This window comes from Watersipora subatra, chromosome 2 (genome assembly GCF_963576615.1).
Source record: "Watersipora subatra chromosome 2, tzWatSuba1.1, whole genome shotgun sequence".
NCBI classification, from domain to species: Eukaryota; Metazoa; Bryozoa; class Gymnolaemata; order Cheilostomatida; family Watersiporidae; genus Watersipora; species Watersipora subatra.
Window position 1 is genome coordinate 60750282 of NC_088709.1, and position 18693 is coordinate 60768974.

Consider the following 18693-nt stretch of genomic DNA (forward strand, 5'->3'; position numbering starts at 1 on the left):
TAGGGTAGTCTTAAATTAAGTGAAATGTATAGCTATGGACAGCAAGCATGTGACATACAGTTAGTGCATCTCTATTGACTCTGGTTTGCAGGCATGTAAACTAAGATGATTATGTGTGTTCTCCCTTACCAAGTTGTACAGAGATTATAAAGAAGTGTTTTCACCTAACACTGTGCGACCATTTCTAGGGCATACATATAAGTTTATTATCATGACAAATTTAATTAAATGATGTAGTGACAAATGAAGTTTTCTTTCCACTGTGTGAAATTTAAACATACTGGTATTATTTACTTTTTGTTAATGGGTTAGCTAGAACATCAAAAGCATATACATATAGTTGAGTTATAAAACAGACCAACACCATTTTCCCTGTGTAGAATCCTAGCTCTTCATCTGACTAACTCTAGGTGAATTTTACCAAAATTATTTGTTGGCAAATCTTTCCTATATGTAGTAAGAGACTCTGGTTGTTTCCACAGGGTGCTCGAAGTAGATATGGCTTCAGAGTCTGTAGTGTGTGGATTCTGCTTAGAGAAGGACGAGCAGCTGATTGATCCAAGGTCACTCCCTTGTTATCATGTCCACTGCTACCCTTGTCTAGTTGGAGACTTTGAGGCAAATAGGATCGTCAGATGTGGTACATGCAAGTAAGTTATGAGATATTTGAAACCTTTTTCAGGACATCTTAATGAAATGAGTTGAAGACATGCATAAATTTCTTTTCACTGTATGTTTTATTTAGTATGGTTGGCTACACTTCCTGCTTAGAGATTTTAGAAGTCACTTTAAAATCAGAAATATTTTAGCCCGAGTCAGATCTAGTTTTAGTGCACCGGGTTGTCCAATGTTTACCTTTGACTTAAGTTATAATTATAAGTTATATACTAAAATAAAAGGTTATATGAGGCTTATCTAACAAATGAATTATATTGAGTCAATTCTCTGGCATCTTTTACTTACTGTAAAGTTGCATTGACTCAAAGCATTGTATCAGCAAAAATTGAGTTAATGGGTGTATTTAATGTCACCATAAAGGGATTGTCTCGATTATCGTTCAATTATGATTCAATGAGCAAGACGACTCGAATCCAAATGCCTCATTCCTTTCTATTATTGCTGCATTGACAGAAAATCCATCACAAACAGGGGTATACTGAGAACATAATCTGTTATTCGATGTGCGCCAGAACAAAGATATCAGTGCCATTTTATGTTACTAGTCTCACACATTTTCACAAGAACTCTAAATCATTGCATATGGTTTTATCGGTCAACAATATGTAATTTGCACTTATATAGTATAGATCTATGGTTTGCATGCACACTGTCAACAAGCATATTTTTATGCTTTACATCTGCTCGCTTGTTTCGTTCATACGACGCCCCTTTTGCCTATACAGAAACATTGATCACTAATCACAGTGTTAACAGATACCCCAAAACTCCGCCACATTACAGAAAGTTAAGTTATCATTTTTCTGAAAACCAACCTGATAGGTTATTAGTTATTTTGTTACTCACAAAACAAAGCTTGAAATCTTGGTTTCAATTATTACTATTTCTGTGTAGGATGGATCAAAATATTTGCTGTAAACGGCGACACAAAAATATTTCTGCTGATGAAATTCTTATTACAGTATTATATTAGATGACACAAGCTGGCATTTCGGTCAAACTTCAAGTTTGACCGAAAGATTTTCTCCTAAAGCAACTTTCCAAACTGATAGCGGTTTTTTTGCATCTGGTTTCTCTAAACTACAAAAATTCGTAAAGACGTAAATTCTAATTTCACAAAAAAAAAATAAAAATACTTTTTAAATAAAAATTGTTTAAAGAATAGAGAAAGCATAATGTTATTATGCTTTATTATTTATCCTGAGTTGTTGACTGATGTTCTAAAAAAGAATCAAGGAGATTGACCAACCAGAAGCTGAGATATAGCCAGCCAAACACAGGTCTACCGAAAAACATAAGCGATTTGGTAATCATCAATATATGACGTATGAAATCGACTTGTGTGCCATTGGTCAATTAAGCCAACTAATGCGTTCTCCTATAACAATCACGGCGTTTTAATTGGTTTAATATCTGGAAGAATAGAACAATCAAATTGGGCCTAACAATCATTGCTCTGAGAATTTCGAACCAGTCCCTCTGACGTGCAGATTATTTTTAGCATAAAATAATTACACGCATCTATTATTTCGCAACATTCCGCTATCTTGCTAGTTCAGCTCAGTTTTGTTGTTCTCCTACTTAGCTTCCCTATTCAGACCCTTATTTAGTGTTGTACAGATTTTTTTAACTAATAGCAATGAACTAACCCAATAATTTTTTTTACTAACTTTTAGCTAATAAATGGAATCAATTACATCAATCATCAATCTCGGTTATCATTTGGAATTTTCTACAAATTATATTAGTTACATCATTTATTTTATACGCAGTTATATTATTATTTTGTATAATATGCATTATGATTATTATATTAACCATAAAAAATAATCATAGATAAGATAATAGATCAATAGAAAAATCAAATCGAAAGTTATCGTTTTCTTTTCTTACAGCAAGAGCAGCACGGTTAAGTTATTCTTTTTAAGATTATGGCTGTAGTGAACTTACAGTCTGTTAATAGTGACGATAATCATGAAAATCATCTGAGTGCTGCAGTATATGGCACCTTACAGTGCCTCGCGTAGCGTGTTCACAACTCGAGTTGTACAACTCAAGTTGCACAACTCGAGTTGTGAACACGCACCGTGACTTTTCAAAAGTAAGGTGCAATATATTGGTATTACGGTAGCATATCCTTAGATCTGGTTATATTAACAATGGTACATCAATAGGCACCCGTTAGCTAAAAGAAATTAAACTATGTGTGTATGTACTGTAAAACTAAAGCTAATTGCGAATTATAGTGAGCCGAGTTTGCAACTCGAGTTGTACAACTCGAGTTGTGTAATTCGAGTTGTACAACTCGACTTGCAAACTCGAGTTGTGTAAATATAACTCGAGTTGTACAACTCAAGTTGTACAACTTGAGTTCATCAAAACCTAAGCCGAGTTCTTTCAACAGCAACTCGAGTTCAACAGCTCGGCTTGAGAACACCTCATCTCATCGTTTCATTTTTTCTAGCTATATGGAATTTTTTTGGTGCATCATTAAACGCCGTTAAAATAATTTCTATGTTCATTTTCTGTGTTCATTCAGTTTCTTGTCAGGTTCTAGAGAGATTACTCTTTTTTTCATTTGAAAAAAGAACTGCCCGGCTCCCACATAGATTGTTTTTAGTTTGCTTTTTACATTCTACAATTGTTTTTGTTTCGGTATATTTATAAAAATAAACATGCACAATTATCGCCAATATATATATAATTTAATGTGTGTATATATTTAAATTATTATTACCCTAGGACACTTATATTTCGCTAGTATTTAGTTTCGTGAGTAGCATACAGAGTAAAATTTCGCTGGAACTTAATTTAGCAGCTCTGATGAGTGCGAAAATATAGTGATTTGAAAATAAATGCAGTGGAACAAACATTAGATTCCTCAGGTCCAGTTCACTGGTACGAAACATTTTTCAATTTGGGACTACCGTACTGTTTGGACTATAAACCGCACCTCTATATAAGCTGCATGTGCTTTATTTTCCAAAAACGATAATACAACAATACATAAGCCGCACCTTACTATAGGTCGCAGAACTAAAAACTGTGCTTTTTAACGTGGCAGCAACTTTGCCAATTAAAACGGAACAGTGCAGAACGGCACAGTTTCGTATTATATGACGCTTTTAAACTTAGTGCCTAACGGGACAGTACCGCGAGGCACTGTTTCGTATTTTCTTTCACGGCTAGAAGTGCACTAATTGGATATTCCCGTGAGTGCACCCTAGTGGTGAAAGAAAAAGCCACAGAATAAGCCACAGTGATTAACCGCACCTTTGTAGGCCTACATATAAGCCGCATGGCTCAAATCGTCAGAAAAAAGTAGCAGCTAATCGTCCGAAAAGTACGGTAGTTTGTATTTTGTGAACCGCAGGTAGAAATGTGTAGGCGAGATCAATAATGCAATTTGATGCTTGCTGCAGTTTATCTCTTGGACTATCAATGACGTCAAGGTCCCTGTGGCAGTGACTGATGTACCAATATTAGAATTCAAGTATTTATAGCACGCGGTGCCACGGTGGCCATGGCCCCGGGTTGTTATTGCTTTTGGTTGGTAATAAAATTCATCACCACAATAATTATTATTCAATTTTATGACTTTCCCTACCAGACTGTCATCCTCATCAGTTACAAATTCAATGACTAAACTAAAATCATCTTCTTCATTTGTCTAGGCTTTTCCAAAAAAATCTTATTATCTTAATTTGTTTTGCCAAGCTGCTCAGTCGGTGTATGAGCTATAATGAGCTTAGCAAAACTTGCCCAATGAGCCAACCACACACGAAAATTGCCTGCATTTCTAATATGACGATTTTATTGTGAATATCAATGAAGAAAGCCATTTATTTTCGCGTTTTCGCTCGTTCGTTATGATAGTTTAGTTTCGCTCATGAAATTTTCGCGAGAGGCTGTTGCCGCGAAAATGCGAAAGTTAGATGCCGCGAATACATAAGTGTCCTAGGGTATTAAATTTCTGTAAATGTTCTGTAAATGAGACACCCCAATTACTCACTTTGCTTTCTTTACGAACCTGTGTTAGTTTTGCGTAACACAACTCGAGTTCATCAAAAACCCAGGCCGAGTTGTACAACACGGCAACGCGAGGCACTGTCTGTAAGGCGCCATAGCAGTAGATACACAGTAAAAAATGATGAATGAACAAAAATTCACGTTCCCATTCCTTATTCTAAACAAACTGCGATCGCGGATGTCGCATATAGACTATACACGCGCCGTTCGTTGAACAGAGGATCTTCCGGAGCATATTCGTGGAAATCGAGGTAAAATTTGAAGCACAATAGTCAAAATCTGCTCTTCTGTTTTGAAAAATCATGGCGAGGGGTTGCGGGCAAATGCCTTTACCACACAATGTTTGCTAGATTTTCCTGAGAAACCAGAGCTAGTCTGTAAATTATCTACTGTCGTGAGAATCGTTTCACATCTCGTAGCCAAAACAATCATTATACGTAACGGCGGTAAGGGTGTGTAACTCCGGCACATGAACATTAAGTCGATTTCATATGTCACAGTTTTCGGGATTTTCGTAGGGTTTTCCTCTGATTCTTTATTAGATAGACCTGTGTTTGGCTGGCTATATCTCAGCTTCTAGTGAGTCAGTCTCCTTGATTCTTTTTTTTGAACATCAATCAACACCTCAAGATAACTAATAAAGCATAATAATATTATGCTTTCTCTATTTTTTAAATGATTTTAAGAGTAACGACTGTATACCAGCAAAAGTGGTAGGCATGACTTAATTCCGTCTAAAAACAATGAAATCTGGAGAGAAATAGTTGATATTTGTCATACAAACAGTCAAGAGACTGAGGCAATGCTCATAGCTAAATTGGTGATTTTGAGTTATTGTCATTATTGTTATTGTCGGCATTTTGCCATAAGTCAATTTTCTAGTAAGAATCGATAGAGAATTGATTTCGTTTATTTGGGAAAATAGAGTTGAACTGAGTCACTAAAATTAGGATAGCTAACGAATTGAGAATTGAGTTGTGGTGTTCTGTGATGAGTTGTGAATTGAATCGATTTCCATGCAATGCATGGTGCAAAAGAATTGGGAATTGGCTTGCTAATTTTTTGATAAGAATTGAAATGAACTGAGTTGTTTTTAAAGCCTTATAAACGTCAATTCATCTTTGCTCTTCCATCAGTGTTTTTGAACACTTGTGAAAGTGCTTGGAACATTACTAAATTTCAATAAAAACAGAAAATTTGTAATTTGTTCATATTGCTTCATATGTATCAATTGTCAATCAAAGTTCATTTTATTGTAAAAAATGAAAAGTTCTAAAAATGAAATAGACAAATTTTCTAGATAAAGGCACTCATTCTTCTCTAGTTTTCTCATCTTTTCTCTTGTACGCCTTTTTGTTGTTTTCTTTTTTTCTCTCCTCTTTCTCCTTTTATCTTTTCTTACTCCTCTATCTCTTCACTGATTCTCTTAACTTGCGTCTCTTTTTCTCTCACTCCTCACTCTTTCCTTTCTCTCTCAATTTTCTCTCCCTTCTTTCCTTCATCTCTCTCATCTTTCCCTTTCATCTCGTTCTCATATCCCTCTCTTTCCCTTTTCTCTTCCTCTCTCTTCAAACACTCACCTTTGAGTCCATCTTCGCAAAAATAAAGAAAACTCTGGACCTTTATAAATTTCATAATTTTTCTGTGTATTTGTTTTTAAAGATAAACTTGCATACTATTTTAGTAAGTTTCATCAAAATGTATGCATGTTCTCTGATCATGTGTGGTTGTTTTTTAATTGTTTGAGGCAATATGACTGCTAGGATGTTTTATGAATTGACAATATATGGTCCTGGTTAAACAATTAGAAGACAGATATGTGTTGAAATAATGTCATCAGCTGCGCTGCTGCCTATCTCTCTTGTTATCAAAATCAGCTATATCGCTGAAGTTGTGGCAATACCTGTCTCTAATAATCTCTTTTTGTCAGTGTGTTTGCCGAAGTGCAACTATAGTTGTCATAACCTCCCTTCCACTCAAATCTGATCACATTAACCGTGATCAAGTTTTTTCATTCTACTATTTCGTTCTCTATGCTACCCTTGGAACAAACAGAAAAAAAAAACTGCAAATAAAGGAACAATATCAATATTTTCATATAAAATCGATAATTTGGTATAAGGTAATCTTTAACACAATAAAATTACTAAAAGCACATGATTTTAGTCCTCGGTTTTCTTTTTATTTAGGAAAAATAGTTGTAGCTATGGTTTGTCATGGTTACATCACAACTTTCAGAGCTGTATTTGATGTGACGTTAACAAGGTTACCATCTTCAATGAAAGGAGAAGGCAACTTACAATTATGTGACACTTGTGTAGACAATAAGACAGAAGAGCTAGCAGTGAGCTACTGTACCAGCTGTAGTAGGAAGATGTGTACTAAACACTTAGAGGTAAGTTTCAGCATTATTCAAAGCTGGACTCTACTCACCTAACTCTTGCTGTTTAACTAGGTATTCTTATACTCTTTGTTCTTATTCTTTCTTTCAGTCACATGGTCAGTTCCTCCCTCTGCACAGAGATGTCCTTGATGTTAAGGAGTATCAGAACAAGGCCAAAACTTTGCAAGAACACAGATGTGCTACACATAATGATAAATCGATCACAATGGGGTGTTCAACTTGCTATCAAGTACTGTGTGTGACATGCATGGATGGTACAAAGGGATGTGTTGATGGTAAGTACTATATCATGAGTTTTCATATCAATGTTAATAAACATTTATTGGAAGGCAACAAGGCACTGATTTTTCTATTTTTTATTCATTATTGCTAATAGTGCAAAGGTTTGTGTATTATTTTAAATTCGTGCGATTAACAGTGACTACGTTTTAATCAGCGCCACTTCTTACCACAAAAAAACTTAAGGGCTTTCTAATTAATAGTGAATCACATTTGGCTGAGTGTGAGTGAAATTAAATAACTCCATGAATTACTTCAATAAAAAATCACACTATGAAAAGGTATTACTTGTATCCAATAATGCTATGGGCTGCTGCAGTCGTCAGTGAATCACTCTATGAAAAGATACTATTGATACATTATCACTGAATTAGCTCACATGATTATTAACAAACTCCTGCGTGATAGTCCTGCAGCAGTTTCTCATGGCTACTAATAAACTTTTCATTAAATTGAATGTTGCAAGTAGATAAAGAATACTTAGAGTAATCAATGACTTTGAAATATCACCTTATATATTCTTATCTTGATACTTGGTTGATCAGTAATTTGTTTAAAAGAATGTTTGTTTTTACTAAATCTTTGATTACGTTTTTTGAGATGTTGAGATATTTACAAAGTAATGGTAACCCCAAAGTTTTCATATTCAATGATTCTGCTATTACAATCTTATCTTTTATAGGTTCTGCACACACCACCATCAACCTTAATACATTGGTGAAGTTGCTTAAATATAAAATTGATAAAGTAAAGGCTGAGGCTTGGGTTAAGGAAGAAAAGTTATCCACTCTTCTCAAGTGCAGTATCAAAATACTCACAGACTATGAATCAAAAACCAAGGAACTTGTTGATCAATTACACAAAACTAGAGATAAACAGGTAGTAATTTTCATATATTATGAGTATTCACAAAACAAATATAAAGTAATTTACAAAAGAGTGTTGAATTTTTTTCTCATCATGAGTGACTCTTGGGATATGTATATGTATTATATATAGAAATGTTTACAATAATATGTATATTATTTAAATGTAATGTTTACAATATACATACTTAATATATAGGCATATCCCACAAGTATAGGGATTACAGTTTGCATATGATGTAAAACTTGAAATGTTTAAAACTTGCTCTTTTAAGGGCTTTGCATTTGTGCTTGTTTACATTTGAAGTTTTTTAATTAGCAGCTATTTGGTAAAGCATTACATGAATAGTAATTTTCCCCTACTATTAAAATTGTTGAAATTCCAATTAGTCTCATGATAGTAATGACGGACTTGTTTGGAATTAATTTGGTAGTGGTAATTCATAGATATATTATATTATTAAGGTGAAAATTATAAATTTGTACAGAATAATGTGTATGTTACGCTATAATGATATATTCACCCGAGATTTTGTTTACTAAACGCACTCAGAGCAACGGTTCAGAGATAAGCAAATATTTTCACCAGCCATATTTAAAGATGTCTCATTTGGGTTGCTAATTAACCAACCATTTCAACATTCCATTTCAAGTTATGATGAGTCAGTGTTTTTATCGACAATTTACAATTTCCTTATCATTTATGTTAGGTATTTGGGGTAAACAACATTTTCTGTGTTTTCAAAGTAAAAATAATTATTTATCTAAACTATGCTATTTGGCATTTTTGGGTTGACTGGCTAATAATTTTAGCAATCAATTTATTTTTTTGTAAAGACTCATTAAAAGAAGAGCTGTTGTTTTTTAAGCTGTTTTAATTTTAAGGAGGTAACAACCCTAAGGATATCTGCTTGTACCATAGATATAGTAAACCCTAGATTAGCGAATAGCTATCACTACAATGGAGCAAAAGTGAGGCCTATAATTGGCTGTTGTTTTCACGACGTTACGTCGTAGTAATGTGCATCACAGCATCGAAGCCTTCAATTGAGCAATAAGTTTAGTAGTGGAAGCACGCTTGGCATGCTAGTTTTTAAGTCATAAACGTAATAAGACCAAATTCTTAGTGAAATGTCATCAGAAGAGACCACAACACCCCAGGTATATCCTGAATTGCTCATAACAAGACAGAACTTCAACTCAAAACAAGAAGTTCTCAACATCATAAGCTATCTATGCCGATTAAAGACACCAAGCTGAAAGCTGCTAGTGGAAAATAATAGGAAAATCATCATCATTTCGTCATTGGTTTTGAGTCAGCAGCTAAATCTGTACATGGCATTGGTCAATATCTTTTCAGCAACTACCCTTACATCAACTACTTCCTAACCTTTAAGATCAACCAGGATCACTTTGAGATTCTGTTTTCCACAATACGATCTAAAGGTGGCTATAACAATAACCCGGATGTGCAGTGCTTTAGATCTGCAATTCGAGCATGGTTCATAAAAGCAGACATGACACCACATCCCAATGTTACCTGTATTGATCTGGATGTGAGCAGGGCTGAAAAGACTGGCCAACTCTTGCTACATTCTCTGGCTAGAAAGAAAAAGAAAGAAGAGACAAAAGCTAAGGAAGGTGAAGATGAGGAGTTCGGTGATGAGGATTGTTTTTTAACTCAAATGTGATGAGTGTATCAAGTCCTTGATCGATGTAGAAGTAGTGGGAACTGGAAATAGTGATGACATAACCCTAATCTCAGTTAAAAACAGAGGAGGATTGGTGACCAGATTGATAGGCCGAATATGTATTGCTGCAGAAAAGTGCCTACGTTCACACATGGAGAGCTATGGTATCACACAGAGAGCTTTTAAACAAGTAACATCACAGACAATGACATATATGTCTTATTACATAACCTCAATCAAGGTTTTACATGTACAGTGCATGCCAACAGTCTACTCAAAACTATAGTAAATCGCTATACTAAAATCAGAATACACTATGCCGCTTCAAAGCAGGAATCTAGTTCAACCAACCTTAGACAAAAACTATCTCGTCTAGTCATTTTCAGTCATGTCTAATGGGTATTTAATACAGTGGTCCAGCGTAACTGCTTCTAAATCTCATTTGACTCATTAGTTTGTTATTAGTTTAATTTTTATATGGTCACTCTTTGCATTATCAATGATATAGAAGCTCCTAAATCATTGGTATTATTCATTACCATGTGTGTGAGATTTTTGCCTTTCTCATCCAAAGTCATTACAGTCATACTTCGACTTACAAGCTGAATGCGTTCAGAGAATGAGCTTGTATGTCAATTTACTTGCATGTTGGTGCAATTTATTTATATATAGAACAATTAAATATATATTGATTGGTTTCCATACTCTAAAAATGCAAATGAAACACTCAAAACAATATATTGTAACAGAAAGAACATGTTGGTTATTGTCCTAACTTACCAAATGCTTTCAAAAAGCAACAAATGAAAAATAATGCAAGGAAATGTGATTAATTAAAATGTAAAATTAAATAAATACAATAGCAGCTAACGCTAGCATTTGCCAGAGAGGGAGAGATAAGTTATCCTTCATTACAACAGCTGACTTTGATAAATTTAGATTTTATCCAAGTCTTAAAAGACAAACTTAAAAGCAAACCTAAAAGCAAACTTTAATCTTTAACTTAACGTAATGAAAATTTCTTCGGCGTTCATAGTTTTAAGTTTTTCGCTGGTTAGCTAATTTTGTTTCGCTCTCACGACCAGCCGGCCGTTTAAGAGAAACCTATCTAAGAACGTTTGCCTTTGTCGCCCTTTCAACATGTTGCAATCAGGACGAACACAGTTGTCATCACCAAGGATTAATGCATGACCACTAGCCAACTTGTCCGAATGTCTATTTTTTATAGTCTTGATAGATAGCATCGGCCTTTTTACGTAGCATCGTTTCAGTTACGCCGTCACCGGCCAATTGTTTGTCTTTTATCTAAAGCCTGAGCAGTCTCTCTATCAGCGGTCATGAAGACCGCTGCATCGTTTAGAAACTATGGTTAGTCCTTTTGCAAACTAAATGCATTGAATATAATCCTTGTGTTTGATAATTGTGGATGTATTTCTGTCATATTGCTGAGCTAGCTCGATCACGCATACATATTTTGCATATTTTTCAATAGTTTTCCGTTTAACCCTTTAGCGACGATCGGCTTACGGCTTGGAAAGTACCAGCGGACGGGGGCAATTACTAGGGCGATTTGACCCTTCGACATGACTGCATAAAAACTGCAGTAACTTACATCACAACCGTGGTAGTGGCATAAATCAACATGCATGAGAAAGCTGAGAAATTATTCTACAAGCTCATTGTTTTTGCATGCAATTAGCTTGCAAATGCTTTCCAGCAAACGTGTCCATTTGTTGAAGAGATGATTTTTTTATTTTCATGTGCCAACTTCCATTGCATTTTCCAAATCGATACGGATAATCGACAATGTTGTACAAATACTACTTGCAAGGATTCATAGGTTCACAACAGTTTGCAAAAAAATTGGTTGTCTAAGGGCTTTGAAAGTTAAGTTACGAGCTCCGATACATTACGGGAGCACCCCTCGAAATTCTCAGTGCGCGACCTGTAAGACAAGCAAAAATTGAAGGCCTGACATGGCCGCCTAAAAATCGCAATAACTTGCATACAAATTGACATAGAGCTATAAATTAATATGCATTGGACAGCTTAGAAATTTCTCAACAGGCAGCCAATAATTTCCTGGAAATAGTCTGTGATTATTTTTGACAAATTATTAATTTGTCCAATTTTTCACTTCTTTTTCCATAAAATATCGATAACAAATACATTTTTAAAAGCAATAACTCTGTGAAAATGATTTATAATAAGCATCTGCACAGTGTCATATGTTTGCAAGAGTTAGCAAAAAAAAATTTGTTTAAGTGCATTAAAAGTAGAATTAGGAGCTTCGGTGCATTGCGGGTGAAGACCTTCAAAATGCTCATGACGCCATGTCGATAACCGTGCAACAGTCGCCCGACAAGGCAGCTCAAACCTTGCTATAACTCTCGTGCAATTTGGCATAAAGCTGCAAATGAATATGCATCTGAAAGCTGAGATAGTTTTCTATACAGACTGAGATTGTTTCCTCCAGACAGCTTGTGAAAACTTAGCATCTTGAGATCTATATGTTTGCAGTTATGATTTTTTGCATTCAATTTATTATTATGTATTTCTTGAAGCTATATATGTATCAATTTTGCATATCAACTCATTGCACAGACTCATATGCGCTGCAGCAAAGATTAACTGTTTGTGTACAAGAAGAATGGAGTGGTGGGCCTGTATTCACACATTTGGTGAAGCAGCAACAGACAAGAAGCAACATTTATTATGAACAAGCACAGCAAATCACGGAGAAAGCAATCTGCTACATTGCAGAACATGTGAACTGAACTCTCTTGATTAGTTGGCTGCCCTGAAAAGGGCAATGGACAACAAATACAACATATCAAAGCAATGCAGAACAAATACAACATATCAATGCAATGCAGAACAAATACAATAGACTAGATGACATTTCAGCAAATGTATGTACAAAAGCTAAAAATACAAAGTAATGAAACAGTTGCCAAAACTAAATAAATTACAATTTGTAAAGAAATTTATCTAGCATGGTAAGGAATAAAACATGACTTGCACAAAGATACTCCACATGCTAGGCATCTAAACTTAGTTTCGCTTCGTTTGTGGGTGCCGTCATCATTTCGCCTTGAGCAGCACTTACAAACTCTATATTTTGGTTTTCTATTTTTTCCTGGACTATTTAGCACTAGTCGATGAGGGGAAGAAGTTGAAGCACAGGAACTAGTGTATTTGCGGCAAGATCCAGTGTATTCAAATATCTGTTCAATTAATTTATTTCGAAACTCTAGGTCAGTTATTTTACAGCCGCTATGTACTCTATAAACTATGACTGCATTATACACACAAATATCCAATAAGTGAAAAAATAATTTTTTGTACCAATTCATGGTTTTACGCGCAGCGTTATAATAATGCAAGTTTTGATCTGATTTGTCAACTCCTCCCATGTATTTGTTGTAATCCAAAATAGCAGCTGGTTTGAAATTTTACCCCCTTTATAATTTACTTTGCCTGTATCTACGACTTCCAAGTTTTTATGCATAGTTGAAATTAAACAAATAAATTTTTTATCTCTCCAACAGCCAATCATACTATCACCATTAGAAAAACTCGTTGTTTCACCTTTTTTAATAGTTTTTCCATTACATAATTTTAAATCTTTAGGAACACCTTTTCTGTTTGGACGCAGAGTTCCGCAAACATGAGTGTTATTTTTTATAAGTTCAGCAGCTAACTCTGGCGAATTATAATAATTGTCCATATATAAGCAACGACCTGTATTCAGCAAACCATTCATTAATTTCATTACTATATTATGGGTGACTCCTCTGCCGGTACCTTCAGCTTGCTCACGCTCATCACCTATGTACACAGACAGCTTGTGCACGTAGCCAGAGACAGCATCGCAGAGAGCAAATATCTTAATTCCAAATCTGGATCTTTTAGATGGAATATACTGTTTGAAGCTAAGCCGTCCTTTCCAAGCCAGCAAGCTTTCATCTAAAGATATAAATTTACCTGGCAGTAAAACAGAAGATAACCGCTCACATATCATGGATAACACATTGCCTAGCTTGAACAATTTATTGCCAGCAGGGTTTTCCGAGTTGTCAGTGAAATGTAAACAGTTTAAAATCGTTAAAAACCTGTCTCTTGAAATTATTTTCCCAAATATTGACGTAGATAAATGGGGACGGGTAGACCAGTAAGATTTTAGAGTAGGCTTTTTAACAATACCCATGAGCACAACTAAACCAAAAACTCGCCAAATATCTTTGTCATCGACAGGCTCCCAGGCATCGCGATGTTTTTGAAGGCCATATCTATTTGTTTCGTTAACTATTACATTCATGATGGCCGATGTGATAAAAAGTTTTAAATAATCAAGAATACTTATCTGTCCAGGAATTTGACTTTTTACTCCTGCCAAGCTTTCATCAAAATGCAAATCTTTGGGTTTTAAGTCAGCTCCTCTTTGAAAGCCGTAAATACTCCCTGTTTCATCGCCGGCCGTTTCACTCTCATTTTCGCTATCAGATTCACTCTGTTGATCTTCTATTTCACATGCATTGTCTTCCCCACTTCCTTCTGACCTGATATCCTCTTCCTCACTTTCGAACCAGTTGATGTCTTCATCTAAACGTACTTTTTTGGCTGAGCTGGAACAATCGCGTCCGTCCATGTTGACTAGCTTTCCAAAAAGGAAGAGCAATTTTTTGCAACGTGTTCTTCTTGCACATGCGTATTAGGGATTACTTTTCAGTCTCAAAACATTACTACAAAACCTACTGAAATTGATGAAATAATTAATTTTATTTTTAAACGCTATTTTCTTAAAAAATAAAATATTTTAAAAAAGGTCTATCGTAGACTGATTTCTAACGAGCTTTCACATGATTCGGCCTCTGAGACATTGCCCGGTTGACGGGCTTTCACGTGATTCGTCCCCAAAGAGTTAATATCAATTGTTATCATTCACTTTTTCTTTGCATTATCTATCGTTTAACTGGCAAACTTTCGGTCTACGCACGGTACTTTTAATTCACATAATTCAGCACTGAAAATCGCGCACAAAAAACATGGTACAAAAGTATAATCTGAGCAGTTGAAAAATACAGAGTGATGCTGTTTTCATAAAACACCTCCGACATACTTGGCAACTGACTCATGTGTTTGTATCTCAAACATGGCTCGTATGTTGGTGCTTAAACTTGTTTGAAAGCTGGCTCGTATCTCAAGTTTCTCATACGTTAGGGCACTCGTAAGTTGAAGTATTACTGTATATAAGTTTTACATATTTTCCATAAAATATGCAGTCTCAGATGCATAAACTATGGAACAATTGAGCAGTTTTTAGTGCTAAGTCAATAGGAGTTAATAGATCAGCTGATTCGCTTTGCACATCACCATGACGTTGCATCAAGCTAATTATAGGCCTCACTTGTTTTGATTATTCGCATATCTAGGGTTTACTATATCTATGGTTTGTACATACATTTAAGACTTGCTAACTCAAAGGTGAAATTATCTCAGAATGATATCATTGTTTAAGACACACTATATCAACTACTTACACAACATATATATTCTACTTCAACATCACAGCACGGATGTAATGTATGCACTATTCTCTTCAACTCGTGATCGCTAAATTTTTATAGTTATCAGAGCTGCGTAGAATGTACGATGAACTAGAGAGGGAGCTGGTAGACAACAGGAGGACCTCAAAAGAACAGCTTGTAGAATTCATAGAGAGAGATATAGGAGTTAGGATGACAGAGATGAACACTCTACTTCTGCTACAAGATGCTAAGTTGAAGGAGTCACATCAGGTAAGTACATGTATTTATTTTAGTCTTTCATAAAGTGTGTATTTGTTTCTAAACAATTTTGTGTCTCATTTGAATTGCTCAGAATCCTAACTGTATGGCAACCTTGGATGAGATACCAATAATGCATGCAATTGAAAATACATTAACTAACAATTAAATAAAAAAACATTAAAAATAAAGTTTTGGAGGATGTCTAAGCTTGCGAGACTTGTCTCCAGCCAGCTCAGTGTTAAACAAATTGTGATACTTTATTGGCAGTAACTTTATATTAAACATAAATGTTTTCTATGTTACGGGTTGCAGGATCATAAGAGTGGTTTGAGTCTATATAAAGTTTAGCTCTAGCTCATTATTTCCAGAAGATAATTGAAACACTAACAATGTTTCTACCCAGTGGTTATAGCACTGTGAAGTTTCAATACTTTTTACTGAGTCAGTGCTTTCAGTTAGCCCTTGTGAATGCATTAAAATTTTGGTAAATTTATCAAACAAACACGGCTTCAATTTGATGAGCTGGTTTAGCAGCTCATAGTAATATAGTTATTACTTCACACATTCGAGAATCACAATCTACAAGTTATTCAACAGGTTGATATAGTAGACAGCTTCACAGCAACATATAATGAGATCAGGAGATTTATTGCTGAAGATCTACCTTCCTTGACATTGACCAATCAGAAGACACTCTTCTCTCAGAGTATGTCTTGTATATTAATCTATTCCTCATGTGGTAGATCAGAAAGAACATTAAAGCTTATTCAATAGTTTTAGTAGAAAACGTCAAAAAAACCTTGGAAAATCCAGTTCAATATGTCAGTCAAACTTGTTAAATCTTAAGTTTAAGTTGTACCGAAATGATAGCATACTAATTATCGTTTGTCTATTCTTTTGTTTGTTGCTTTCAGTTAAAGTGCAGGAACCAGAGTTACAGATAGTTGATGCTGCCGCAATATCTACTAACATTCTCACTCCTCCAACATTGCTCAAATTCAAGAAAATGGTGCCTGTGTCTTCAGCATACTTCACAGTGGCTCATCGAGACAAATTCACATATGCTGGTGGACCTGGATCAACTCTATGTAGAATAGATGAGTCAGACAACTTGGTAACTTCACTCTCATCACTAGAGGGAAACAACATAAATGGACTGTGTTTCTATAATGAGAAACTATTTATTCTAGTTTATCCATTTAAAGTTATAGTAACTGAGATGAATGGTAAACTAATCACAAGCTGGCATCACTCTGATACTATTAGTGATGTCAACAAGTTAATTGTAACTGGAGATAAAGTAATAGTCCCTGATAGGTCTAACAAATGTCTGACAGTCTATTCACTAGATGGTCGGATTATCAAACAGATTCCTTGTTTACAAGACAGTGAATGGAGAACAATGGCACTCTGTGCTCCTGACCACAATTCTGTAATTGTATCATCTTCTGCAACATCAAGAGTGTTTAGGGTGAATATAAAAACAGGAGAGACAGTGTGGACTTGTACAGAAGTAGATAAGCCTGGTGGAGTAGCCTGCTATAAAGGAGAGTACATACTAGTAACACCTCTGCGCTCAGTATATACAGGGATACATATACTACACGCTGATACTGGTAATTGTTGTATTTGAGTAATTAATTATTTTTGTCACAACTAAAATATTATAAATTATAAATGAATGCGTTAAGAAGTAAATGCCAATTATGGGTTTGATGAGCATTTTGCACCAAATGTTTATACCCTTTGAAATAATAGTTTGAAAACCACAGTGCTTATACCATCAGTATGGTTACATTAGCTAACTAGTGAAGAATTATGTTTCAAGTGATTTGACTGCATGAGGAAAAACTATAGCACCGTATACCCTGATTGGCTAATTTCATAGATAATCTGTAATTGGTTTCTACCTTTTGCACCCGGTAGTTAATTAGTAAACTATAGAGTTCAGGTAGATGGTAGACTTTTTTAGAATAAATTGGGATGAAGGAGAAGGTGAAGGATATGCCATGTCTGGACATTATGTTTGTAGTGATAACTTAAGGGTAGGCTATAACAGTATTACATTGTGATAGCAGTTAGATAATGAATATGACTATAGATAAAACTATAGTAATGATGAAGTGCTAAAAGAAATAATATGAACAAAAACTGAGAAAATATATGTGAAATAACATGTAAAAATGCATTAACTTGCATCACTACATTAATGATTAATACTAGCAGGCTACCAAAAAATTGTCCCACTTTTACATTTTACTATTCAGCTGTTTGGATATTATTTGCTAGAAGTACTAGTATAATACTATTTAATACCAAAAACTGAAGAAAAATTTGAACATTTCTGACAAATTAGTGAAAGGGTCTGATGATAAACTCAAATAAGTTTTATGTATTAAAACTAATAAAATAAATTTGAAACGTTTTCAAAAAAGAAAAGTATTCACATCACTTTCATATTTTGCAGATTTTTATTTTATAGATTTTTCTATTTAAATGTGAGAATTAATTTGATGAAAGTATTAATACATAAGCTCTAGATTTCTTTATAGGCAAGCATCTAGGGACACTCAATGACTCAGAAGAGAGGAGTGATTCAAGAGTTTATGACATGTGTATATCCGGAGACACTCTGATAATACCGAGGTGTGATGAGAAGAAAGTACTATACTATCAGTTATTGTGGAAGTGACAATTATTACGCACTGAGCTTATAAAATGAGCAATTATTAAACATAATGGAGAGAGTTTTCTGTATTTACAAATTATTTTTTGCTCTGAGTGCATCTCTTTAACAATTGACTTTCTCTCACACAATCATATGTGTTATGTGCCTTCAATATCCTATATATGATGATAAGATAAAATAGCGGTGTATTACCATAACTTTCTAAGTTATATAAACAATGTGTATTAGTATGATAATATACTGGTATATTAATTTTGGTACATTA

General features: G+C 34.7%; 1 protein-coding gene across 1 annotated transcript in view; it reads left to right on the forward strand.

The window, feature by feature from the left end:
- The window catches only part of LOC137388405 (uncharacterized), a 243550-nt gene extending 226178 nt beyond the window's left edge, over window positions 1-17372 (forward strand). Inside the window, exons 2-8 of the mRNA XM_068074888.1 lie at window positions 483-650; window positions 6946-7102; window positions 7200-7386; window positions 8073-8269; window positions 15578-15748; window positions 16337-16445; window positions 16654-17372. Coding sequence (XP_067930989.1) covers window positions 499-650; window positions 6946-7102; window positions 7200-7386; window positions 8073-8269; window positions 15578-15748; window positions 16337-16445; window positions 16654-17372 — 1692 coding nt within the window. The 5' untranslated portion in view covers window positions 483-498. The remainder of the gene's footprint in view (window positions 1-482; window positions 651-6945; window positions 7103-7199; window positions 7387-8072; window positions 8270-15577; window positions 15749-16336; window positions 16446-16653) is intronic.
- The last annotated feature ends 1321 nt before the right edge of the window (window positions 17373-18693 follow it).